The 27,960-nt window shown below is 40.1% G+C and overlaps 2 protein-coding genes and 1 non-coding gene across 3 annotated transcripts; 1 reads left to right on the forward strand and 2 right to left on the reverse strand.

The window, feature by feature from the left end:
* Positions 1–1,176: 1,176 nt before the first annotated feature.
* LOC114445752 (sodium- and chloride-dependent betaine transporter-like) lies at positions 1,177–8,947 on the reverse strand. Its single transcript, XM_028420936.1, has 14 exons — positions 8,688–8,947; positions 8,439–8,573; positions 7,779–7,919; positions 7,495–7,576; positions 7,188–7,320; positions 5,403–5,537; positions 5,205–5,308; positions 4,797–4,921; positions 4,089–4,201; positions 3,874–4,011; positions 2,713–2,815; positions 2,476–2,576; positions 2,037–2,207; positions 1,177–1,814 (listed from the first exon to the last, which is right to left on the reverse strand). The coding sequence occupies exons 1-14, from the start codon at positions 8,881–8,883 to the stop codon at positions 1,677–1,679; spliced, it is 1,815 nt and encodes a 604-aa protein (XP_028276737.1). The 5' UTR covers positions 8,884–8,947; the 3' UTR covers positions 1,177–1,676.
* A 1,372-nt stretch (positions 8,948–10,319) lies between these two features.
* Positions 10,320–27,158, forward strand: jakmip2 (janus kinase and microtubule interacting protein 2). Its single transcript, XM_028420935.1, is given in 24 exon segments — positions 10,320–10,439; positions 17,232–17,479; positions 17,616–17,870; positions 17,961–18,203; positions 18,446–18,655; positions 18,972–19,070; positions 19,174–19,320; positions 19,428–19,568; positions 19,640–19,696; positions 20,039–20,161; positions 20,266–20,394; positions 21,080–21,163; positions 21,437–21,499; positions 23,235–23,333; positions 24,040–24,141; positions 24,222–24,275; positions 24,363–24,428; positions 24,519–24,587; positions 24,732–24,809; positions 25,002–25,052; positions 25,201–25,353; positions 25,447–25,512; positions 27,094–27,138; positions 27,141–27,158. Coding segments are annotated over 23 exon segments (2,481 nt in total). The 5' UTR covers positions 10,320–10,439; positions 17,232–17,350.
* On the reverse strand, positions 23,570–23,757 carry LOC114446762 (U2 spliceosomal RNA). Its single transcript, XR_003671779.1, has one exon. It is a non-coding gene; the product is annotated as a U2 spliceosomal RNA (small nuclear RNA).
* Positions 27,159–27,960: the final 802 nt, after the last annotated feature.

The raw sequence follows: 27,960 nt of genomic DNA on the forward strand, positions 1-27,960 counted from the left end.
GCTTTTGGCTCCTAGTGTGTACTCATATACTCATGTACTATACTGTACTGTACTCATATACTCATGTACTGTACTGTACTCATGTACTCATATACTCATGTACTATACTGTACTGTACTCATATACTCAACACTCAATATTTCACTGAGGTTTAGAGTGGAAATTGGGAGACATAGGAAGCTAAATTTTCAAGTCAAAGCTGTGCACAATAAATCCACCTGTGTATATTTTAACTTGCAGCTCTGTGGGTGTCTGCTAGAACAGAAATAGTGCTAGCACTCCATTATATCATATTAGATATTGAAAGAAATAAGTTTCATTTCAGTTAATTAATGACTTAGTTCTACAGGAAAGATTGATAAAATGATGGTATCCTTCATTAAGGGTTATAGGTGATTGGGACGATGTGCATGAAACACATTTATGGAAGGAACAAATTAAAATTTAGTTACATTACTTCATGTACAACTGGAGTGCATAAGTCTATATTAGAGTGGTTACAGTCTAAACCAGGTCTATGTTTAAGATTTCAGATGTGTGGCAATGATGATATAAATATTTTATTACTTATAAAAAATGCACAGGTGTCACATCAGGTAATTTAGCAAAAGTGTACTTAAAGTTAAGAATGGCCTTTGTAGAATAGAAAATCTATCCCATTATAGCTATTCTATTCACATTCACATGAGGCTCTAAATAAATTATATAGATCAATTTGGCACTATAATTTAGCACTTACTGATTTTGTCAAATATGACAAGGATTAATGCTATTTATGCCAATAGAGAATACACTGCCAACATCTTTTTCATCCAATTCAGATTTGCTGATGGTTTCCTAAAAATAAACCTTGCAGGAGGATTTAACATAAAGGATTGTGTTCAGTGCCCCTTGGCTTACAAAGGTGTGAACTCAGTAACAACAGATAGTAATTAAAACAATATAATTGGGTAAATTTTATTTAGCTGCTTACATTTCAGGGTCCTGTTGGCTCACTATCACATCATAGTCTTGTATTTTCTTGAAAACACAAACTCTAAAACATCATTGAATGACCACATCGCATTTATTTATCTGCCATCCATGTTTATTTATAGCCACAGTTTGTATACAGGGAAAGACAAATATATTACAATGTACCAACCAGCAAATCATGAAAAATACCATACACCCAACATATGTGGTACCCGTTTTAGCGTTTTTGTAAGCTGCCCCTCTTAGAAAAAATGCACATCTGCAAAAACCTGAACAGCCCATGTACCAGTACAACACATAGTATCCATTATTACCAAATTGTTACCTAAAGAAGTCTAAAGCCTAAAGCTATTTATGTTTGAACAGAAAAAAACAACCTGTCCTTTTGAGACACTTACAACATACATTTTAATCTGGTGTGGTGACAAAAACCATACATTTCCTGTTATTTTTAAATTATGTCAAATTGTTAATAGAAAATTGTAGAAAATTGTTTGCTATAAAGACATGTTTATATTGCTACAGCTTCCCCCAAGTTAATTTCAATAAAACATCCAAATCAGAGTAAGATGCCACTGAGAAAATGTAAGATTCCCTTAAAGACATGAAAAAGTTCCCTGCAATAGTTAAAATCCTTGCTACTGCTGCTCATCTGGGCAATGTTCAATACAGTGCACTTTAGCTGCACACTATGTTTTTGTTCACTGCTTGAGCTCCCCACTGTGGGTAAAAGGTCTCAGCTCTGTGTTAGAAGTGCAGCCATCAGATTCCCCTGCAGGAATGTAGGATGAGTGATCCTTGGGGAGATCATCTACAGGTTGACATAGCAACAAAAAACGCTGAGGAGAGAAAAGATACAAGAGGACAGTAAAATTCATTGAATTGAGAAAATACAACAGAAGTGAGGAGGAAATAGCATTATGCTTCTACATCTTCTACATCTGTCACAGTCTACTCTTCCATTACAACATATCAGCCCCACAATGGGATGGCCAATATGTACTCCCTAGTCCTAGTATATATGGCAGAGACAGTTCAGAAAGGCAGAAGAGATCATTCACCTGTCGAAGAGTGCCTTTTCCTTGGATCATTTTATATACCACAAACAGTGGGATGAGGGAGAGGGAGACCGTTGCAATAAACCACCCCAAGATGTTAGCCCAGAGTGGGTAGATGTACGTGTTGCTGAACTTTAGTGGAGAATAACTCACAATAGAGAAGATAAAGGTGCCCTAAAATGAAAGGAAACAAAATGGAATAGTGTTAAAAAAAACATGAAATTTGTAAAAGATGGACATCAGGCATGTTTTTACAGCGGTGTGCCTCCATCCTAGATGTGCTTATAATTCTCTCAGGGGTAGTCTTCTCTTTCCATTTCTCCCTTTAAACATTACATATTATACTGTACATCAAATGGAAACTTTCATGAGAAAGATGGTAACACAAATGGGAGAAACAAATCAATCGCATTGAGACAGTGAAAACAATTGCAGAACATACAAAACAGATGAAGGGAGTGATGTAACACCAGCTGTATTTCATAAATGGATGTGGCTGATAACCAATCATGTCTTTGATGTTTCCATAAAAACGGTCCGCACCTTTAAAGAAAAGAAATGACGTTTGTAAGTTTATATTCTGAGATAAATGCAGTGGTCTTTGCACCATTAAACATAGCTGTAACCTACCTATGTGAAAATATGAAGACTGAATGGCTGTATACTGTTTATGCCTTACCATAGACCCAGGCAACGCTGACAGACTGGCAGAAAGAGAGGAGGAGCAGGGTGGTTCCACTGCAAACATGATGGTCCAACAACTGGAGCAGGTATATGCCCCCCTACAATGATAATAATGACTAAGGATAATTGCTTTTTTTAATGCTGTCATACCAGCACCAGATCCTGCCTGTTCCTACAGTTTGTTGTTCTTGTTGGCCACATATCCAAATATTGAATAGATTATGAGATTATAAAAAGATTATAAGATCAACGTTAATGTGGCACCATAATCCCATTAAATTACTATATTATACTGTATTACTGTATATGAATTTACCCCCGGGATCAATAAAGTATCTATTATTTGAGTCATTCAAGGTCAGTACTCAAATCTTATTGGCAATAATAAGATGCTACAAAGACGCATCTTTGACGCATGTGTTTCCTATGCCAACTTGATCAACTCAGGTCCTGCAGAAACTCCTGTAAATATTTAACACTGCTGACATTGAGTCTGTTCTTTGTTCTTCCATCTCTGTGTGGTTTGGATCTGCAACTACACAGGAAAAGTGTTCATCGGACTGCTTAGATTGCAGAATAGATAGTCAATCTCTAGGTCCCATCCTGCCAGCACATTATTCCTGTGAGCTCTTACAAGCATCTTCCTCACATAGTCCTAGCTTCTTTTATTAAACAAAGACACTAATCCTCTGATCTAATCCTCTGTGCAACCACATTTACTATTTAATAATGGGAATAGTAAACCCTCCCTACTAGATACTCGTTGACAGCTCTGCCTCTCCTTTTTCTTAATGACTCATGTTGCTAAATTATGTGTTTTGCTTTGGTAGAAAAAATTAGGATTTCTACAGCGAAGGATCTGCACCCCCTTCAGCATAGCAACAGAGACAAGTTGAAAACGCAAATGATGCCAAATTATCTTACTGTAAAATATTGTGCAATAGCTTGTGACTTACACATACATTAAAGGATTATAGCTACAGTATTGAAATGATGTGACTCAACTTACTGAACTTACTGATCCCAAAGAACCAAGGCAGTCACTAGGTTATAGAACAACAGATTTAAAAACAATTGTTGTGCTTTGATTTGATGATTAGGCTAAATGTTAGTGACATGTGTCAGCTGTTAAGCGTAGTGTGTAGTGTGTACAAACCTCGGTGACCAGGAATAGTCCCAGCAAACAGCAAGTACAGCAGATAGCCAGCAAAAGCAGCTCCCGTCTGTAGCCTTGATGCAGATATTTAGGGAACAGGTCAACCAGTGATGTCATCAAACACTCCAGACCAACAAACTGAAAGAGAACATATCAGAAGAAATAGAGTGAGCCATGTATTTATTAATATATTGCTTCATCTACTTGGTCAGTACCTGACTATCCAGTCCAAGCAGAATGATCATGAGGAAGAAACACACCGACCACACCTGAGGCATGGGCATCAAGGCTACAGCACGGGGGTAGACAATGAATGCCAACCCTGGACCTACAGGTACAAACACAGAATTTATATGCAACAAACAGAAAATGTAATCAAAGTATGTCCAGACACCATGCAGATTTTTTTTTAATTAGCATGAAACAAGGTACAGCTGAGGCCAAAAAATGCAGTTCCTCAAGAGACCAGTTGAGGCTTTAGAAGCAGAGTAAAAAAAATGTAATCCGTTGATGTAGCTATGGTGCTTCTTGAAAGTTTGTGAGGCCTGTAAAATTTTCTACATTTCTACACAATGTGGCCCAAAACATGCAGTATGCACTTCCACAAACACAACAAACACATATTGGGAATGTCAGACTCTGATAGATCACTTTTGTTAAGTAAAACAGGGCATTCATTGACATCTTCCTTTCATGGGCACATTCTAATTTGCCCTTTAAATAAACAACTAATCATGAATAAATAAATGACAAGGTAAAAGTTTAGCTCTGCCTGAAACCTTATTGTATAAGAAAGGATGGATAAGAAAAGCACAAAGAAGAAAAAAGTAATCTTGAGTTTAACCCAGGGTATAAAGTCTTATTATTCCTCGAGCTTTGCCAGAAAGCCTTGCAGCACCAACACACAAGTTCTCACCAATTACCTGATTCTGCCACTTCGGAAATATCCACTCCTTGTTCATATGTCATGAAACCCAAAACAGAAAAAATGGCAAAGCCTGCCACAATGCTGGTTGCACTGTTAAGCAGACACAAGTAGAAGCAATCCCTGGAAGAAATACAGTTGTAGAAAGGTGTAAATACATATTATCAGATAAGCAAATAATGTGTAATATCTCATAAAGGAACATGATAGTATTAATCCCACACTTTATATAAGTTTCACTTTATTTCTCCTTCTGAACATATTTCTGACATCAAATTTCACAAAGAAAAGAAAATAAATGTCCACATGCATCAATAATTATCTAAGGCTTCAGCACACTTATCTAAGAAAAGTTAAAAAGTTACATTTTAATAAGCCTGTTTTGTCAGTATAGCACTGCTTTTACCTGTAACAGTTGTTGTTGTAAGTGTTGTAACTCCCAAGGGAAGTGAGGAAACCAAGGCCAATGGCATATGAGAAAAATATTTGAGTGCCAGCATCCATCCACACCTGAAACAGTCAAACACATATATGTTTGTTTGGGTTTGTAAATATTTGGGTGTAGCAGCTACATTTTCAAGACTCTAGGCATCTGTCTTCATACCTGTGCATCTGAGAGGCGAGAGATATCAGGATAGAGGTAGTAGATGATTCCTTTCATAGCCCCTGGCAGGGTTACACCCCGTATGAGCAGGACAAACAGCATAATGAAGGGAAAGGTGGCGGTAAAGTAGGCTGCCTGAAAAGAAAGAGATTATATATAGATTGTTGCCAGTTTTGTCATCTTTTCTTTTCTTGAAACAATCAGTTCCCATGAACATGAGTTTGATCCACAACTCACTTAATAGTGCAATGCAATTTTCATACTTCATACTAGCAGGAATCCAAATAGGTATTTATGAGGAAATCGAAGAGTTTTATAAAAATCAGGTGAGCTGCATCAATTGAAATGATGATGGTGATTAAAGAATATACATAAAGGCATTAGCTACCTCTTGATATGACTTGGCAAACAAGACTCAACTGAAGACTATGGAGAGTGGAGTTTAGACATGCTAAGAGAGAAAATTGTCAGGAAGCTAAAAGCAGATGATACTGTATCAATGAACTAGCTGCTCAAACATGATAAACCAGCTGCAACACTATAAAGTGATGCAAGCCTGAAAAAACATAATGTCCCATTTATCCTTCAGAAGACATTCATTAAAACTTGTAACTAGATCAAAGTCTTGTAAAAACGTTAAACTGATTTTTTGTGATTCCAGGTTTGTAAACTTTGTGCAACAGAATGCTTTCTCTGAATGTATTTATGAGTTATCTGGTCATTCAGATAGTTTGGATTCACATTGGGTGTGTTATGCATTTTGGGCCCAAGTTAGATTTATCTGTTATACAGCTTAACTCTGATTCTGCAAGTTTGCAACTGGTTGAGAAAATGGACGACATCAGCCAATCTGCAGTCATTTATTGACACAATCTCAAGGGTTTATAGGCTAAGGAGATGCACTATTCCCTGTGAATAGTGAACAGTGGGCAGCTGAAGTCAAATATGGTAGAGACCATGTGGAAGATGACCTCAGTCTTAAAAGGCCTGTCACAGTCACCACACACACATAAGCCATTAACAAGATCCTTTACATGACCATGTCTGATGGAAGAATAAACGCAACTGTACTTCACCACAGAGCTAGAAATCTGGAATGTTCATACAGTTATCCACAACAAATTCCATGTCAAGGAACAACTTCCTGCAATTTGTAACTGTTCTCTTGCAGCATGAGAATGCCCTGCATCTGAGAGGTTGCAAATTGACTGCAATGCTGATCCTGAACTCTTCCGGTGCCTGTCTGCCTTATTCATATGATATGACACTCTCAAACCTCTTCCCCAAGATAAAGAAGGATCTCATTGGACACCATTTTGACAATGACATTGATTTATTGCTGTTTGGACCACTTTCAGGAAGTCCAGGGTGGCAGTTTTTACCAGTAAAGGATGCTCAACGACTGCTAGATTCTATGTAAGGTAAATGTTTAAAAACAGGTTTTCTAATATGAACTTTTCAGGCCACAAACACATCAATCAGCCACCTATATTATTTCTTACAAACACTGAAGATGTACACTGGCTTATATTGGTAATTTATATTAAATGCTACACATTTGATTGACGGGTTTGATAGAAGTGAGAGTCCCTGGTTATAGAAACTGTATGATCAGTTTATTTGCTAGTGAGCAGGATCTGTGGAGATGTCAGATTTAATAACATACGTGATATTCACTGGCTGAAAACATTAAATTCATCTTTATTTATGCTTTCACTTTGGGGATTATTTTAATATAAACCTGTGAAATATTTATGAATGTATTTCAGTGTTACGGCCGCTAACCTTTCCTGTTGACTTGATGCCCTTCCAAACGCAAAAATAGCAGATGATCCAACTCAGGATAAGACACAGGACCAGTTCCCACCTCAGGCTGCCCACTTCCTCTATGCCACCAGAGATATTTAAAACCCGATGCCTGGTCAAATGAGGAGAGAGATGGTGGGGGGTGAGTGAGACAAATGAATGATAGGTGAAAGGGAGGGAAACAGAATAATGAGGGAGGGGGAGGAAGAGAGGCTCTGAAGAGATGGGGGAGGCTGAGAAATGACAGAGAAAAAAGGAAACTTGTGTGAGCCGACTACATGCTTACTGCCAGAACTCCACAACTGGAAGAGTGGTGTTCAGTCTGGATGGCATGCTCACATTCACATCGTTCAAGACCAAGCATGAGTCTAGTATAAGAGGATAAAACACCAGGAATGTTAAAAAAAAATGCTGAATCTCAATATTAATTGCCTTCAAAACAACATAAGTAATTTACAGTAATGTAATGTACATAAGTTGGCAATGTCGTAAAAACATAGATAAAACAAACGCAAAAAATGTGATTTAATGTATTTTTACTGATGGAAATGTCAACTTAACAAATACTACCTGTGTTCCAGTAGTTCCCACATGATGCCCAAGGTAATTCCGCACTGAAGGATGCGAACAGGTAAAAGAACGCCCATGCCAGGATGGTAATATAAGAAGTTGCACTGAATGTAATGATAAGGTTACTGGCATAGCCCATACCTGATGAAAAGAGGAAAATATATGATACTGTATATGAGCTAAATCTTATATTTAGAGATTTATATATATGTAAACATTTTAAATATTTCCTTTGCAGAACACCTCATGCCATTGTTATATACTTGCATATATTATAGTACTATTTATCTGTATTTATAGCTGTTCTGTCGTTTGTTTATGTTGTTTAGGCCATTTACAATGACAAGTCCATTTATCCATCATTCCGCTTGGGAGGCTGGAGCCTATCCCAGCTATCTACGGGTGAGAATACACCCTGGACAGGTCCAATGACAAGTCAATTCAAATACTGAAACGGTGTCCCTTGCACCAACAGGGCCAAATATTATATTACTAATATAAAATGAAAGTTATGTTTCAAAACAATAGGAAAAATTTCACAATATAGGTTCTCCGCGTAATTACGCGCACCGTGCCAAGTTGGAGATGTTGGCACCACATGAAATATATATATTATCATAGATTATTTAACGGGCATTTTTAAATGTCCTTTAGACTTACCTTGAAAAAGTGGGCAAATTTTTCTCCAGCATGTAATCCCACCCTGGCTGGTGTGCTGTCCTAAAGCAGTCTCAAGGAAGAATAAAGGGATTCCACATGCAAATATAAACAGGATGTATGGGATGAAGAACACGCCTGTAAGAGAGACGCGATTATTTTTTTTAAGTACACATTAAGAATAATACAAACGTCAGACGGACCGAATGCGCTCGCCAACTGACAGCACGCGTTCTGCCTAAAAGCACCCACCTCCGCCGTTTCTGTAGCACAGATAAGGAAACCTCCACACATTCCCAGGTCCAATGATTGCACCCATCACAGTCAAAATAAACTCCGCTTTGGTGCCCCACTGTCCCCGTTCCTTCACCTCTTCAGAATTCCTTTGGCATCTATGCCTATTTGACACCAAATGCGTAGATGTGCCATTCTTTCTGTCTGTGGTCATCTTCCACCCTTCAGATCTTTTAACTATAGAAATAAATGTCCTCTGTCCGCTCTGAGCAGACTCCTCACACCATGCACGAAGATGAGGAAATTAGGCGCAGCTCTATAGTGTCGGAACTAAAGGCTGTTCCATACGAGGTTTCAGAGGTAGGGTGTAAAAGAAGCGGACAGGGGCGGCGACTGATCCGCCCTAAAACCCCAAAGTGTGAAGTCTGGCAGACACAAACATTTAGTCTAGTGCTGTGACCGGCTGCAACTGCTGTATGCAAAAAAAAATATTATGCTGGAATATTGAACTTTATGCATTATCAAGTGCTTAGAGTGCAAATTGAGCGTGCTTGTGAGGGAGCTGCAGGCATCCCCTCACTAACTCAGGTGGCCCTATGTGTTTGTTTATTCATATTTGTGTATTTATGTATTGTTGGGTTTCTTTGAGTTTTTATTGTACCTGACCCTCTCTCTCTCTCTCTCTCTCTGAGGTGCTCTGACATCAGCGCAGTTGTGGAGGCGCGCCCATGAATGTACTGATGAGGCCCTGATGGAGACCTGGTGTGGCAGATCAGCCTTGTTGGGGCCTACTATGTGGATTGGAGAGAGAGGGGATTTATTTGTTCTTTTCATCTCTATGTTGGGTTAAATTAATTATAATATGGGTTTATGGGTTGGTTGTTTTTGCCTATTTTGTGTGTACATTGGTTTAGTAATTAGATTGCTTTGTATGGTTGAATATATTGGGTTGTGGTTACTTTTCCCCTCTTTTTGTTTGGAATGGAAGGGGTGGGTAGTTTTTATAAATATGGGAGGAGTGATTTTTTTTTGGCGGGCTTTTCTTTGCGTTTGGGTTGGAGGAGGGGATCCCTGGCTGTTTTTGTTTGTTTGGTTAATTAAATTTGAACTGAGCTCAACATCCTGGTCTTTTGTGCTGGGCTTTTTTTTCTCCAGAGGTGTCCGCCGTCATCCATTTTGTGTCAAGTTGCAGCTTGCAACGTAACGGTGCTTTTCAATTACCAACATTTTTAATGTTTTAAAAACATTTTCAACAAAACAAGTCAATGCAATGTTATAATTAAAGGGTTGCAGTTTGAAATATGCAAATCTTTTGCATATTAATTAATAGGCTACCCTATGGAGAACAAGGTAATAGCATTTACCTGCCTATATAATGTACTCATATATTTGCATATAGGTTTTATTCAAGCAACCTGTGTCATGAATATAATTAAAATAGCCTCCATGTGAGTGCGTAACTGCAGTTCACTCTCTCTTTCTGGTTATCTAGACTATGGAGATCCTGCTTGCTGGTGGACCGCAGTGATACTGGAGCCGCTGCAAGTGAGTGAGCTCATACTGGCTGCATGGAGAGAAGAGGAGGAGGAGGAGGGCGGGGCTCCCAGCATCATCACCACCGGCCATCACTGCTTCATTGTACGGGCTTGCTGCTGATGCAGAGATCATAGCGGAGGAAGGCGATCTATGTTTTTCTAAATAAAAAGGAAGGAGCATGCCATGGACAGGGGTTCACACAGGACTTCAGACATGATGAGAATTCATTACGAGGTAAGGCAGTGACGCCGTTTAAAGCCTGATTCTGTCTGTTGGAGGTTTATCATCGTGTGAACTGGGAGTTACTGGGACTAGCGGGCCTGTTGGGTTTAGTCAGATTGATCGTCTCAGTAGCGGCACGAGATATTTTACAATACAGCACAGTCGTGTAGAATAGGTAACACAGAAGGAATAGATGCTATATCCTTGTGAGCCATAACCGGAAAACGCGTCTTAATCGGCCGTGTAGCTGTGGCTTAGCCTGCCGGTTGGAAGTGGCAGAGCTTGGCCTATACACCAGCAAGCCCATGAATGACGGGGGAGAGAGCCTGTGTGTGTGTGTGTGTGTCCGCTGGGGGATTTTCATCGCCATGCAGAGCCTCTTTACACACGACGGATGCTCAAGCTGCACCGAGCATCCTCTGCATGTCTGCTTGTAGCCTTTTGACAGCCATACTTGTTGTGCAGCTGCTGCTGCTGCTGCTGTTGCTCCTGCCCTCAGGTAAAACCAGATTCACTTGTGTACACACACACACACACACACACACAGGGCCTGTGTCATGGGCTGTGTGTGTCTCTCTCTTGACAAATCACACATTTACTGGCCATGCTTTTAATGGATGCTGCAGTGATGCTGCGAGAGGATGCTTCAGTCAACAGTGGGTTGGCAGTGGCTTATACAGACTGAGGCACAGGGTCTGTTAGCCATGCAACTACCTCAGGGTGTTACACTGGCCTGATTTCACAGTCATCGCCCCGGCTGGGAAGGCATTTGTCCCACTAATGCTTCAGGGTCAGCACAGATGCAGGCCGGCCACTAGTTAATTGCTTATAGATTATTCCAATTCCAACAGAGTCATTAATAACATGTATCAATAGAGCAGAAAGTAGCTTGAATTTTGGTTGGTGTACCAGCAGACATTGCTGTACCCATCTACCATTGAGCCAGATACGTATACAACCTGCTTTACCATTTATCTGCTATGTGCAAAAACTCTATCAAAAATTCTAACATAGAAAAAAATGTATAATTGTATCATCATGACACTTTCAGCATTAATGTGCTTTTCACAGCTAAATACAGGCAAATGAGATTAAAGGGACAGTGCACACTAACATCAAATATTAATATTCCCCCTGTGGCCTAAAAGACTATGCAACCACTAAGCTTAGATTTCTGCCATTTCCTCAATATAAAAAAAATTAACCCACAATTTGTTTTATACAATATTTGCCACAATAGCTTGAAACAAGCTTTGTTAATATTCTCAAGTAAACTGGGTTATCATTTCTGGAAATAAATGGTTGATGCAAACCAACAGCCATGTTTCTTTTGCAATGTATAAATAATTTTTGACGCCAACTATTTCCAGCATCAGCGTTACCTTCCTCATACACTGGCTTGACATTTTTTAACCTCTTCCAAATGGATTAGAAGAATTTTTGGCCTGAGCTCAAATGTAATCCAAAAAACAAGCAGGAGAGTGCTGCTTTGCTCCAGCCGATGTAATGACACTTTGAACTAGCTTACGTCACATCTCCATCCCAGACTGATTAAACTTAAGTTGCTCATTGACATCGGGGAAACATTGGCATCAGTCTGACTAACTTTTGCAATTGCATAACGCAGATTAGCAAAATAAAGTCCTGAAATGTAAGAGTTTGATGGAAAAAGAACATGACTGGATGGTGGAGCCAAAAGTGGCAGGTGGTTGAGCAGTTATGAACACGTGGAAATCACAAAAGAGATTTGCCTGTCTGAGTAGGCAGTTGTATATATGGGCTGTCTATGCTGAAGTAATAATAGTGGGTTTTAGAATATATAAATTATATCCCTGGAATTTGCCTGTAATACAATGAAAGAATTTTAACAGCAATATTAGTGAAAATATGATTTTGTCAGCATTAAATTGGCTTTAAATGTATTAGTTGTTGCAGCTTGTGTGCGTGACCTGGATCTTTCAAAATTCTGACAGCCTCACTGTGGAGCTGTGTCTGTCTCAGCATAGTTCTAGAGGGCTTATACTAAAAGTCCAAATATAATCTCCAAAAAGCAGCCAAAGCTTATATTGTATGTCCCAATTCTAACCCCAAGCCAAGGCAAAGAGGGGTTTTCACAGGAGGAGAACTCAAGTAAGCAAGACAGCTGGTATAGTGGGTGCAGGTTGAAAGATTTATTTTGGAAATGACTATTAGAAATCAATCTTGTAATCAGAACTGTACAGCAATCCCATTGCATGTTTCAGGAATTCGTATTAAATAGACATTCTAATGGAATATTGATGCATACTGCGTCTCAGCAGAACACAGTTGCTGACTTTTCATTTCTCCTAGGACATATAAAACTAAAGTTAATGAGGACCATTTGGCAAAGGTGTTTTAAAAAATATTGCAGCATGGACATGCTGTCCAAATGTTCATTAAAAGGATAGGATAGAAAAAAGCACAGCTAAATCAACAACTAGTCATTTTTTATGTGGTTTATTAGGCCTTAATACCATCAGACTAAAGCTGACAGGCTGCGGCAAGACCTGTGTTTCTAATGCTGTTCTGTTAGACTCTGTCTGGAATATCCAATACTAACCCCCCAGTTTAATGTCTGAGGAATCAAATGTGGGTCATGGTGCCAGTGTGCTTCATGTTGTAGTATTTAACATACACAAGCTTGCACTGATAGGCTGTGTAACATTGGGATGCATGCGCGCACACTCACATTGAGAGTACGGCAAGAAAATAGGCCATTTGACTCAGCGGGGTGTCTGCCTGCTTTATTTCATTGCTTACTGTGTGTTGAGTTTCCTGAATCTGCTCAGACACACGGTTACAGTGCATGCACGCAAGACCTTTTGTCATCCCAATAGAGTTCCACTTGAATAATCTTTTATGTGTTTATACCTAGTTGTTAAACCTTCTGTATTGGATTTATTTAATGGTGACGACTCGAAAGATTACTTGCGGTAACACTGTGACGCTGTGATCAGTGTCAGCACATAACCACGTGATAATTATTGTTGATCTGAAAAGCCTCTTAGCATCTTTGTTTTATGGACTGCATGGTTATTGCATGGATATGTATATTACAGCTCCAACCACTCTTGTTTTAGCAGGCAAGTCCTGTCAGATTGATAAACAAGTTTCCTGCAGAGTAAGCTCAGTGTGGTGGGTCAGACTGTCAGTCATTTTGACAGCATGTTATTTCGCTTAGTTCCTGGCTAATCCAGCTAGCAACCTGTGGCACATCCAACTGTAACTCAAAGTGGCCATGTCCCCAAGTTCAGCTATAACTTAAATTAAAAAATAATAAAACAATTTGTTATAAAACATGTTGAATTGAACAAAAGAAGTGTGCGTGTCATTAGCACCCTGCTACACTTGCTTAGTATACACAGTGTGGAGGTAATGACTGTTTAAAATCCAGTGTTTTTAAGCCTTATAATTCAAGGCATGGCAGTGGGATGGATGCATGATGTTCTTGACCTGCTCACTAGTTCTTAAGGGAATACTGTAAACAGCTTCTGCAAGATCCAGCTCTTGGCATGAGCAAAGGGTTTTCATCAACTTATGTGAGTCCGTTAGTCCATAAAATGGTCCTCAGTGTGGTCAGATGGTCAGAGGAGCGAGTACCGCACTGAAGCAGTTTGTATTGACAGCTACCAGGAAAGCTGCCTAAGGTAATCATACCTCAATATTTTCTTCCTTTTTAAGATTTGAGGAATTGCTGACTAATGAAGTTGCTTTTGAATTTATGAATTTATGAAAAATTTAAATGAGTCTGCAAAGGCAGTAATCTTTTAATATTTCATTGTTTTGTTTTTATATAATGGTTATTTCAATCTCTACCTTTGCTCTACTGTGTTAAATATAGCTTGGTATGTTGCTGTTGCTTTAATAAGAACTACAGTTTTAGTAAGACAAAGTTTAGACAGTCAAGTATTGTAGTAGGAGCAAAGTGCCACAAAGGATAATAGAGCCTATCAGATAGTGATTTACAGGCTATAAAATTCTTTGGTGAGATATCTCCCACATTATTACTACCTGTATTTAAAATGTAAGGCTATTCCCTTGCTTAGCAAAAGAATGAATTGTAAAGCAAGAATATTCCTGAGGGAATTAAGAAGTCACAGGAGATGGAAGAGTGAAAACAGGAACTATACTGCTTGTTAATTTTAACACCAAGGGAACAACACAGTAAAATTAACCTAATTCAACCACCATGAAGAAAGGTGATACATTTAAAAATAGCAATGGATTGTCAACATAGGTTAGACAGAGGTGACATCCGGTGCATTCACTGCAATGCCTGTGTGTGTGCGCATGTGGATTATGTTTATTTGAATAGCCAGGCAGATTGTTTCCTAGCATAGTCCAAAAATGGAATGTGACAGTTAATGAGATTGACTCCAGCTCTCAGCAATTTCATATCTAGCCTACCCTTTCATATGTGTGAACAGTTTGTAGGTTAATACTGTATTAGTAGTCATGGTGAGCAGTAGTTGGCTTTGCTTGATGGGGATGTAGGCTGGCCAAAGATGAATCATCATGTGTGCGTGTGTTTTTTACATGTCGTTACTCAGCTTGATCACTCAGATCAGAATAAAAACAATATATATATATATATATATATATATATATATATATATATATATATATATATATATATATATGCTAAAACATTAAAGAGTAGTTGTTGGGTAAACCTTTTTTTGTATATAAACCTATACAGTAAAAAAATCATTTATTGCAGAAGATATAAGATATAATATTATTACATTACATTACACAAGGGTCACAGTGAGTTCAGCGAACAGATAATCAATAGCACCAGGGCACACATTCCATTTAACAAAAGCAACTTCAGAATAATTTCATTTAACGTCCAGAGTACAAAATGTAACCTGCTGGGCATTGCATTTTGTCTCTGCCCTTCTTTCAAAACATCAGCATGTATAATAAAGGCTGGTCTGAGATGAAGAGTGCAGTAGCTACTATAAATGGTTTGTACTCCGACACTATTACACAAACAAGTTAAGTAAACTCATTTGTCAAATAATTGTTGGTTAGAGGCTTTAGTGGTTACAGTTTATTACATAAGTGTCTGAAACTCAAGTTTTTTTGTTACTTGTTGTTATGTACATGGACAGCCTCCACCAGTGCTGCTTAAAAAGAGCAGCCACACTGTGTGACTGCTGAGTAATAAGCCCGTGTGGACTGAACGTGACGACTGCTTCATCTCTAATCTGCATCTCAAAATCTTTTAAGCAAGATTATGTCATCCCTCTACAGATTATGATGGACCCCATCATCCAGCTTCTCCCAAGTCATCCTGACAGAGTACATTTGCTGGCTCATTCAAATGCACTGTTGTGCATAGTTATTCCGAGTTACATACTTGTAATGTGCTATAGGCAAATCTTGTGATTTGTTTTAGAATTATTGTGAGTAGCATGATGGCAGTTCTTCACTAGAGGCTTCACCATTCCTTTAAAGTTAGAAGAATACTGAAGTGTTGTATAGTCCTAGTTTTGGTTTTGTTCCTGTTTTCTTTCCAGATCATTTTACTTTTGTTTTTATTTCTTTATTTACTTTAGGTTGCCGACCTTTTGGGTCTTGTTTTTCCATCAGCTCCTCGTTATATAATACCTTCCCCCATCATTGATCATAAAACAGCTTGAAGCGGGGAAACAGGACTTATTTGAGGTCCTTAAAAAGTTTTTTTCTGCACTTCCAAATTTAGCTTGTTAGGTTCTGACTTGTTTGGTGGGGAATGCAGATTTATATGTGTTAAAGGGCCACATATAATGGTGGATCTCTGTGAAACTCACATGAAAAATAGCTCTTCTCAATGAGTATGTAACAGACTTTAATGTCTGTCTTCGCTCTGGTCTCGGTAATGACGACCAACCCTGGGATTATGGGAGCCTGTGGTGGTAAAACTATTTAATGGACCGTTGTTTTAATGGAGCAGGTGTGAATCGGGGTGAAACTTTATTAGGAGGGCTGTTAACACAATATTGTATACGGCTGAAAGATAACTTCTGAGGTCGCCGGCACTGTTGAGGGAATGTGTGGTGATCTCATGTAGTCCAATAGTTCTGGAATTGTCCTGTATATCTTCATAGTTAGGTTCAAAATTAACGCCATTGTCAGTCTATTAGTACAGTTGTGCAATTATTGAATTAGCATTAATATGGACATGGAACAAATCCAAGCATCATGTGGTAAAGCAAGATGTTTGTGAGTTGGCTGCAGCAAGTGTCATGTGTACAGTATGAAGCTGCTATGTATGGATGGAGAAAATGATGCTCAGGTTAGTTTAGTTTGTGGTGTCATTCCATGATTTGTCCAGCAGAGGAAACTCCTACTCTTTACAATTCTGTCAACAACTGTCTTGAGCACATGTACTTACACAATATGTGCAGTGCAGTGTATCAGTCAATGTATCAGTATTTACCAGATTTGTTTGTTTCTATCCCTCACAATCTGTATTGGTTGGACTGTAGTTTCTGTAGGATGTGCATGTTATGTATTTTCTTGAGATCAGAACATTGTGTGATAAATATAATAAATAATAAATCAAGGAAAGTGAGAATGACATGCCATTGGTATTTATTTACGATGTGACTTTTCCTTAATCAGATAATGTTACCATCAAAGAAAACTGGGGATTTTTAACATTACATACAGCAGCTTCAGGGGGCAACATCCATTCAGCTATTCAGCACTGAACTCATCCATGTAACACAAACACAAACTTCTGCAGTCTGTGTGTATTAATCTGTTTCTCCTTTGTCTCTCTTTCACTCCAAGCCCTTGTGTTTAATAAGAGAATGAGGAAGAGGAGGAACTGGAAACCCTGGGAGCGCCTTGGAAAGTTTCTATGAAGACTCAATGAAAGCATTAGAGGAGCCTCTCTAGTTTCTGATTCAATGGCCAAGAAAGGGCGTACGAAGGGCGAGAAGCCCGAAGCACTCATTTCTGCCTTACAGGCAGCCAATGAAGATCTCAGGTCCAAGCTGACTGACATTCAGATAGAGCTACACCAAGAAAAATGCAAGGTACTGTACAACATCAAAAAAAAATCTTCATATTTGCTTATTTTCTTTTGGAAATAGTAATTAAATATCTTTTAAAAAAATTAAATTTGATTTAAACATGAGTAAATAAAACAATCTATGTTCTTCCTCATCAAAGGTAAGCAAGCTGGAGCGCGACAAGGTGCAGGAGGTGAAGCGCGTCCGAGAGCAAGAGCAGCATCGCCACACCGCCATGTTGACTGAGCAGAGGGCCAAGTGGCATGAGGATAAGCAAAAGGAGCTCCAGGCTCTCAGGGAAAACCTGACGCGACAGCACGAACAGGAGCTTGCACGCCATGCCAAAATCAAAGACCAGGAAAATCAAAGGCTTAAAGCTGCGCTTAATGCCATGCGTGACGGCAGCGGAGAGAAGGTGAGGTTAAGTTAAATTTTCCCTACACTCTGACAAGTGTTATGTTATGCCACATTAACACCCTTCCTCTTTCTGCCATCACTCCTTCAGGTACGCACAGCGCTGACACTGGAAGCTAAGGAGGAAGCTCGCCGCTTCTTTGACCAGGAAAGAGTGAAGCTTCTGCAAGAAATAGCAGAGCTCAAGTCTTCTAAGAAGCAGACGGACGAAGCTCTCAGCAACATGATTCAGTCCGACAAAATGAAGGCTGGAGACCTGCGGGTGGAGCACCAGCAGCACCAGGAGCAGATCTCTAAGATCAAGTGGGACTCTGAGAGAGATATCCGCAGACTGGTATGTACAATCAATGCTACAATTATGCTGCATGTGACCAGTGTGTGAGAGGATACATGGAAATCTTTTCAGCTTCAACATACTGAAAGTGAAATCTTACCCACGTGTGTGTGTGTTTGGGTCAGATTAATGAATCTACTTGGGCAAAAAAATCACAATATAGAAGAATATCATTAAAAAAGACACTTTAACAAAAGCAGGCGAGCAGCATCAAACCAGTATTTCCTTCTACTTTAACATAGGTGGATGAAATCAAATCTAAAGATCGCACCATATTCGCTCTGGAGAAGGAACTGGAAACAACAGCGGGCTTCCTACAGAAGCTGCAGCTTCAGAAGGATGCCCTGGATGAACAGCTGTTCCTTGTCAAGGAGGCCGAGTGCGGCCTGGGAAGCCCGAAAAGAGAGATTCCAGGCCGAGCTGGAGATGGTGCAGAGCACTGTGGCAGCCCGGTAAGTGGAGAGAAAAATATTAATATCAAGTTTGACCATTGGATTCAGAGGTTTCTTATCAGCTACAACACATGTTAAGTCCTATTAATATATCAAACAATTAAAAAAGGACATCATCAGAGTTTCAACTTAAAACATTAATTAAATGTCTTTATTATCTTTTCTCTGTCTTCTCTTAAGCTATCTTTATTGCTGACATCAGCCTCCTGAACACACTAATTTCCAATTCTAATAATACTAAACCTAAAGATAGATGGTAGTTTTGGGTCTAATAGAATAGTTATAGAAAAGAATGGTTGCTATTTGTTTGTTTTAGGACCTGAGGAGAAACCAGAGGCGCGTTGCAGAGCTCAACTCGACCATACGCAAACTGGAGGACCGCAACTCCCTGTTGGTTGATGAAAGAAATGAACTGGTATACCCAAAGGGTTTCATTGAAAGTTAAATTTCAATTTCCCAGTTTCCATCTCTGTTATTACTACTTAATATGTACCCGTTTGTCCTTTTCTGTCCACCAGCTGAAGCGAGTCCGGGAGTCGGAGAAACAGTGCAAGCCCCTGCTGGATAAGAACAAGCTGTTGAGTAGGAAAAACGACGAGCTGACCCAGACCATCCAGAAGCTGGACGAGAAACTGAAGGGTCTGGCAAAGGAGAACCTGGAGATGGTCAGCAAGTCATAATAGCATCATACTGTGTGTTAATGTGCAGGCTCACTTGGTGATGTGATCTCAGAGGACATTTCTCTTTCTGTTTCTGTTCTGTATATCTGCAGAAAGAGAGGATCAGCTCTCATCCTCCATTGAAGAAGCTGAAGTCTCTGAATGATCTGGACCAAGCCCATGATGACCAGGAGATAGCTTTTCTCAAGCTTCAAGTCTTGGAGCAGCAAAACATGATTGATGAACTGACAAGAGTAGGTTTTAAACATGTTGAAATTTTAGAAAAACAATCGAAATACTGACTACTGACACATTTTTTTTCCAGGACCGAGAAAAACTACTGAGGAAGAGAAGGCATAAAAGAAGTTCGAGGCCAATAAAGGTGTGTAAGATTAGTTAATTAGCCAAAGTGCAGTGATGTATGAGAGTGATGTATGTTAAAACATTAATCAAAGATGCTTCTATAGCTACACTGTAATCTACACTGCACTTCACAAGATATGCTCGAGACGCTCTGACCACAGGGGACAGTCACTTAGATCATTACACATTTTTCTTTCTTCCAACACATCAACTTCAAGAACTGAATGTTCGATTTCCACTTTTTGACAAGTGCCATCGTAATGAGAGCATCAATATTATTGTACACATAGCACACACAAGGCATGTTGATTATTCAGAGCTTAGTGTTAGCAACAGTTAAATCTTTGCCTTTCTTCTACAGAGGCACATTGTAGTAGACACGTTCTTTGGTTATGATGAAGAGTCGATGGACTCCGAGTCCTCCTCAGTGGCTTCATTCCGGATGGACAGGACCCCTGCTACTCCTGATGAAGACCTAGAGGAGGTGAGAACTCCAATCTATCAAGAAAGAACACATGCATTTATATTAATGACTTCAGAGGAAGGATGTTAGCCCACTGAAATGTTACTTTTGTGTGTCAAACACAGCGTTTAGGAAACGAGGAGTCAGAGCTTCGCTTCCGTCAGTTGACCAGGGAGTATCAGGCCTTACAGCGAGCCTATGCCCTGCTGCAGGAACAGAAAGGAGGCATACTAGATGCTGAGATGGAAGCCAAGGTACACACATATGTATGGGAACATCAAGTCATTTTGATGTTTTCTATTTCCCTTCACTGATTATGTTGGAGCCAGGTGGATCATGGTACATTCAGTCATATAAACTGTGGGAATTGAGTTAGATAGAATTGAATTAGCTCTACGCTGGAGAATGTATTGGAACACATGATTTGGAAAACATGTTTGTTGGTTATTCTATTATTAGAGAGGTACAGTATATATATGGTAATTTCCAGAGCATGGGGTTTTTATTATGTCGTTTCAGTGTAAGATGACGGACATCAGGACATAATCCTAAACATTAAGTTAACAGTGCAGTGGTTCTTAATCATGGTTTATGCATTGTGTGCCGAATGGCTTTGTAAATCTTCAAGCATGCAACATAGGCATATGAGGGTAAAAACCCTGAGCTAAACATTTAGGACTTTACCTCAAAAATGAAAAATTAGATTCATATACTATCTGTTCACAGCAAGGAAGGACAGAGAAATGTGACCTCAGCTTTGAATTTACTCTGGTCTTCTGACTAGTGCACACAACCACATTATATTATTGCTCTTGTGTGCACTATGCCTCACAGGACAGAGTAACCATTCTCCTTTAACACCAGGCAGATGGACCTCCTGCTGGAGAAACAGTTGTGAACCAGCTGCAAAGTTTCTTTTTCTTGTTCCTCATGTTTCAGGCTCATGAGCAGCTCCAAGCAGATGTTCTCAGGTATAAAGCCAAAATAGAGGACTTGGAGAAGGAACTAACCCTGAAGGGACAGGTGAGACACACAATCGTGTACACATGGTGGGGTGGGTAAAACAACAGTTTGATTATATACCGACTGATGAAAGACGGGCGTTTGTCCAGTGATTTTAGTGACATGAATGTTTTTTTTAAATTTCATTTAGCCAAAGAATCAAGAAAATGGAGACAAGGAGTTATAAAAAAATGTTTCGCCATGAAGGGGCTTAACCTGGGCTGCACATGTTTGTGAGGCTTTGCCAAAAAAGAATTAAATGATAAACCATTGGTTTAATTTTTTTCCTATCAGGACTCCAGGTGGGTGGAGGAGAAGCAGCTGTTCATGCGAAGGAATCAGGAGTTATTAGAGAAGGTGGGACTGTTAGTTCTTTATATATACACTCAACAAAAATATAAACGCAACACTTTTGCTTTTGCTCCCATGTTTCATGAGATGGACTTGAAGATCTAAACTTCATTCCAGATACACAATATTACCATTCCTCTCAAACATTGTTCACAAATCTGTCTAAATGTGTGATAGTGAGCACTTCTGCTTTGCTGAGATAATCCATCCCACCTCACAGGTGTGCCACATCAAGATGCTGATCTGACATCATGATTAGTGCACAGGTGTACCTCAAACTGCCCACAATAAAAGGCCACCCTGAAATGTGCAGTTTTGTCTCACAGCAAAATGCCACAGATGCCACAAGCATTGAGGGAGCGTGCAATTGGCATGCTGACAGCAGGAATGTCAACCAGATCTGTTGCTCGTGCATTGAATGTTCATTTCTCCACCATAAGCCGTCTCCAAAGGCGTTTCAGAGAATATGGCAGTACATCCAACCGGCCTCACAACCGCAGACCACGAGTAACCACACCAGCCCAGGACCTCCACATCCAGCAGGTTCACCTCCGAGATCGTCTGAAACCAGCCACTCAGACAGCTGCTGAAACAATTGGTTTGCATAACCAAACAATTTCTGCACAAACTGTCAGAAACCGTCTCAGGGAAGCTCAACTGCATGCTCGTCGTCCTCATCGGGGTCTTAACCTGACTCCAGATCGTCGCCGTAACAGACTTGAGTGGGCAAATGCTCACATTCGATGGCGTCTAGCACGTTGGAGAGGTGTTCTCTTCACGGATGAATCTCGGTTTACATTGTTCAGGGCAGATGGCAGACAGCGTGTGTGGCGTCGTGTGGGTGAGCGCTTTGCTGATGTCAATGTTGTGGATCGAGTGGCCCATGGTGGTGGTGGGGTCATGGTATGGGCAGGCATCTGTTATGGACAAAGAACACAGGTGCATTTTATTGATGGCATTTTGAATGCACAGAGATACCGTGATGAGATCCTGAGGCCCATTGTTGTGCCATACATCCATGAACATCACCTCATGTTTCAGCAAGATAATGCACGGCCCCATGTTGCAAGGATCTGTACACAATTCTTGGAAGCTGAAAATGTCCCAGTTCTTGCATGGCCAGCATACTCACCGGACATGTCACCCATTGAACATGTTTGGGATGTGCTTGACCGGCATATACGACAGCGTGCACCAGTTCCCACTAATATCCAGCAACTTCGCACAGCCATTGAAGAGGAGTGGACCAACATTCCACAGGCCACAATAGACAATCTGATAAACTCTATGCGAAGAAGATGTGTTGCACTGCATGAGGCAAATGGTGGTCACACCAGATACTGACTGGTTCTGAGTCCCCAGACCGCCAATAAAGCAGAAACAAAATGCACATTTCAGGGTGGCCTTTTATTGTGGGCAGTTTAAGGTACACCTGTGCACTAATCATGATGTCAGATCAGCATCTTGATGTGGCACACCTGTGAGGTGGGATGGATTATCTCAGCAAAGCAGAAGTGCTCACTATCACACATTTAGACAGATTTGTGAACAATGTTTGAGAGGAATGGTAATATTGTGTATCTGGAATGAAGTTTAGATCTTCAAGTCCATCTCATGAAACATGGGAGCAAAAACAAAAGTGTTGCGTTTATATTTTTGTTGAGTGTAAATATTCCAAATGTTGCCTGACATCAATGGACACTACTTCTACCTATCAACTAATTTACTGTGATTTTTCAAGGTGGAAAAGTTAGAATCAGACTGCAGTCGACTGCAACAGGAGCTTCAAGACTCCAAAGACCAAAATGAACTGTTAGAGTTCAGGATACTGGAGCTGGAGGTGAGTTCCTGACCAAGGCTGCGTGACAGACATGAGGAAAGTTGTGATCATGGGTCCAACAAATATTCTTGTAGTTCCAGTTACCAGCCAGAATATAGATCCAGCAGCGTGTTCCAGAGCGAGTTCCAGAATATAATTTTACTCCCCTGACAACACATCCTGTGCTCATTTTATTGGGATCCTATCAGGTTTCAGAATCAGAATCAGAAATACTTTTTAATCTGAGGGGGGAAATTGGTTGACGCACCACTCCTGGTGGTACTGCAATACCAGGTTGATGTGCGGAGTGGACGGGGCAAGCCCTTTTTCCATCTCCTGGATATAAAAATCTATTTAATATATGGGGACGTATTAGATATTAAACTGATAGAAGTAGAACAGATACTAACTACACTTGATCTTAGCCAAAAGGCAGAGAAGTGATCAATCTCCATTCTAGTCTTAGCAGGGCAGTTGGCCAATTCGTCATGCAAAAGACAAGAGGAAGATAACACATTTACAAGCTTTCAAAATAATTTTAATTTAACTTTTTGCCTTATGTTGAGGAATTACTGAGTTGGATTATATATTTAAATACCTTAATTTCCTGTTTATAAAAACAGGCATCCGTCTGTCAGACATGCTAAGAGAGATGATTGATAAGTTTGTGGCCACTGCGCTTTTCCTCTGGCCGTCAATAATAAAATGTGTCTGTCTGTGTTTATAGGAGCGTGAGAGGAGGTCTCCTCCTTTTAACCACTTGAGGATGCATCCCTTCTCCGAGGGAGTCAGTGCTTTGCAGATCTACTGTATGAAGGAAGGCGTCAAGGTATGAGCAGGTTTAGGAATCACACGCTTCTTCCACTGTTCTAATGGCTTTCTAATCCCAATGTTCTGTTTTTCTCACAGGATGTGTGCATACCAGATCTCATCAAACTACTAGATATCCTTGGAGACAATGGGGTAATTCATACATAGGGGTACATCCAATATCATTAACTGACGCTAAAAGTGTCACATTGTTAATGTTTTGTTTTTCCATTTGTACAGAACTTAAGAAATGAGGAGCAAGTGGCGATAATTCAGGCCAGCACAGTTTTATCCCTTGCTGAAAAGGTAAGATTATAAACATCACAGTTTATGTAATCACACAATGTTTTGTGCTTCAATAACTCATTCAATGTTTTGATGATTGTTGCCCTCTAGTGGATTCAGCAGATTGAAGGGACAGAGGCAGCGCTCCACCAGAAGATGGTGGATCTGGAGATCGAGATGGTGGGTCACAAGAATCACAAAATCATTCAAGATAAAGATAATATTTAAAGCAACACTTTTTCATTTTCACACATTTTCATTTTTCATTTGTTTTTTTACTTCTTTTCCAATCTAATTATCTAATGACCTGCTTCCTGTGTACAGGAGATGTTCTGCAAACAGAAAGGATATCTAGAAGAAGAGCTAGACTACAGGAAACAGGCCCTGGACCAGGCCTACATGGTATGTATATGCATCACATTATACGGCCAAAATCTGTTCACAAAGCACATTCCAGTTGACACTACATCAAAACCAGTGTTCACTGTGCCATGCTTTCAAGTATATTGTATGATTAAGGACTGGCGTCACATTTTTTTTTAATTCAGCTTCTCAGTATTTAATGGCAATTCTGTTTTTTTCTTTTCTCAACAGCAAATCCAGGAGCTGGAAGCAACCTTATACAACGCCCTGCAGCAAGACAAGGTGTTTTATACATACTGCATTTACAGTACAGCTCTACTGTTGCGATTGTAATGGAAATAGGCGGAGGCTTTGAATTTACAAACAAAAATACATAAAATCAGACATGCATTTACCCAGAAGTATTTAAATCAGTGTCTGATTCCACCAGGTGATAAAGTACGGCGAGCCCCTGGATGAACTTCAGAAGGATGAGCTGCGAGCGGCGGTGGAAAAGCTGAGGAGGCAGATGCTGAGGAAGAGTCGAGAGTATGACTGTCAGATCCTGCAGGAGAGGATGGAGCTGCTGCACCAGGCCCACCAGGTCAGTCTATGTCTGTACAAGTGAAATATGAGACAGGTGTAGCCTAATGTTATGTCAATAGCACTGAACTGAATTGTCTGTGAATGACTGCAGAGAATTCGTGACCTTGAGGACAAGACAGAAATTCAAAGGAGGCAGATTAAAGACCTGGAGGAAAAGGTAGGATGTGATTGATGTCACACGCACGTAAAACTTTCTCTATACACTGAGCTACTGTTTCCGTCTGCTGTTACTAACAAGTCCCAAGTGTACCTCTAATTCTCTCGTTTTCTTTCTCCCCTCTTTTTCCACCTCGTTCCACAGTTTCTGTTTCTATTCTTGTTCTTTTCTCTCGCCTTTATCCTTTGGCCTTGAAGTCTTTGGCGTGTCCAGTAGCAGAGGTGAGTCCTGTTAGGCTTTGAGCAGGAGGCATTCAAACCCACCACTACCACCATCACCGCCACCATCTTTCCTCTGTACATCTGTCAAATATTATGCTGTGAAAGCAGAACCTGCTCAGCAAGTGGTTCAGCTATGTGCAGCTGCCAAAGTAAAAGCTGCCGGTGCTGAATTGGCCTTGAGAAAGCACTGTTTGTTTTTCTGCTCAGGGTTGCTGATAATAGCTTCTGAGCTTCAAAATAAAAGCAGAGGTGATGTGATGTGTATTATTCTCACCATGCAGAATGTAAGTAATGAAAGAAAGAAATCTAGAGAAGTGACTGAAAATCAGCCTGTCTGAGCATAAAATAAATTGTTCTGAGAACTCTGCACATCTTATAGGAGCACCACAATACTCCTCTTTATCTGTGTTCAAGTCTTATAGTACTGTATTTAATCTGTTGTGTTTAAAGAAAGGAAAAACTGACTTCAGTGTACCAATTTTCTTTCTACAATTTGACCACTAGGTGGCTCCATGCTCTTAGAAAATTGACCTTGATCTGCACTCTTTTACACCTGTCTTAGCTTATTACCACTTTCTCTTTTTACTCCTTGTATCTTCTCACCTAAATGTCTCTGTTAATTGGCACATTTGTAGTGAGCATACCATTTATACTTACATGTTGATGAAGATTCTCAGTCATCCAGGTCATAACGTAGAGAAGATTGAAGCAAGGCGTCTGGACTTGTAGAGTTTTCCCTGAAGAAACATATATGTTTCCCCACCAAACAGTTAGACCTGATGAAGCTGCTTGGATGATCAGCGAAACGCCTTCAAGAAAACTCTACAAGTCCAGACTCCTTGTCTCAATCTTTTCTACATTTATACCTACTTACCATCAACATCACATAACTATGTGTTTTAACCACTGGGGGGCAGCAAACAAAGGTGTAGAAACAACTGACACTATCACCTAATGAAGTTGTTAATGCTAATGTATCCGCAACGTGCTTAGATATGGAGCTGCATTCATCGGTTTCACTCACCTCTTAGCTCCTCTGCTCCACCAGCTCGTGAGAAACATATCCTGCTCTTAAGCTGCGTCTGCTTTTACATTAGACCTGCCTCTAATTTTACTTTACTTTACATTAAGATGTTCCGATGAGCTGTTTTACTGTGCAGCAATCAAAAGATGACATGTTATTTGGCACTACATCACAATAAGGAAGCAAATGCAGCAGAAGAATAACTAAAAATATGTAGGAGAATCCTGGAGAAAAACACATATAGCTCAGAGTCAAGCAGGAAGCAAATAGGATACATGTCTTTTTGTCTTTTATAAATCTTTCTGACTCCTGTCTGTCTCTCTCTCTTCCTTTCAGGTGGTGTGTCAGCTTGGAGATCTTGTTTGTGACTGCAGTGTTATTTATTTTCTGGACAAGCATGAGACAGTGTGTGTAGCGGTGGCGGCTGGTGTCATAACATTGGTGACTGCTGTCAGTGTAGGTGGATATGTTGTGCGTTGGCCTCTTCTCACTTCTGATGTTTTTTTGTTGTTTTTTTTAATGGGGGTGGGGGTTTCTCAGGATGCTGCCCAGAAATGCTATTTATAGATGGACAAACAATAGAGAGTAACAGACTGCCTGCCTGCCACACAATTTGACACTTAAAGTACATGCAAACACACACACACACATGTACCTACACATGTAGTTTACGGACACTCATGCACACACACACACACATGCTTTGACAAATCCAAACCAAAGCCTGGGAAATGTTCTCTCTGCCATGCAGGGTAATAATATGTCATTCACCACCATTCAGCCACAGTGGAGATATAACCAGACAGACAACGAGGAAAACGAACCACCAGACCACAGCCGCTCTTCTTTTTTTTTTTCCTCTCTCTTCTTTCCTTTACTGACCAAACCTGAAAGAGGACGTTCTTCTTCACGAATGCAAACACTCGGTCAACAGGAGCGAGCCAACTCAGGGCCCACGAGTGCAGAGGCCGTTTGAACATCGCCAGTCTCAGGTCAGATTAAGAACACTCGGGAAGTTGTGTCTCGCCGGCTGGCCTGCCTGCCGCTGTTCCCAGAATGGTGCTTACACACTACTGCTTGCACTCGCCAGAGGTTTTATCTGGAAACATGACAAAAGACAGAACTGCACTGCAGAAACACTGGTGTGTACAGACACTAAAGGTGGAACGTCAGGTTGACGCAGACTTGAGTGAAGAGAGAAAA

This window comes from Parambassis ranga, chromosome 14, assembly GCF_900634625.1.
Source record: "Parambassis ranga chromosome 14, fParRan2.1, whole genome shotgun sequence".
In the NCBI taxonomy this organism is placed as follows: domain Eukaryota; kingdom Metazoa; phylum Chordata; class Actinopteri; family Ambassidae; genus Parambassis; species Parambassis ranga.

What these genes read in the sequence shown, in the direction of transcription:
- LOC114445752 (XM_028420936.1), bottom strand. Translation starts at nt 8,883, where the DNA reads ATGACCACAGACAGAAAGAATGGCACATCTACGCATTTGGTGTCAAAT. An exon ending in GTGCTACAGAAACGGCGGAG is followed by an intron (nt 8,574 to 8,687) that starts GTGGGTGCTTTT and finishes TCTCTCTTACAG; the next exon opens with GCGTGTTCTTCATCCCATAC. An exon ending in GACTATTCCTGGTCACCGAG is followed by an intron (nt 2,816 to 3,873) that starts GTTTGTACACAC and finishes TTATCATTGTAG; the next exon opens with GGGGGCATATACCTGCTCCA.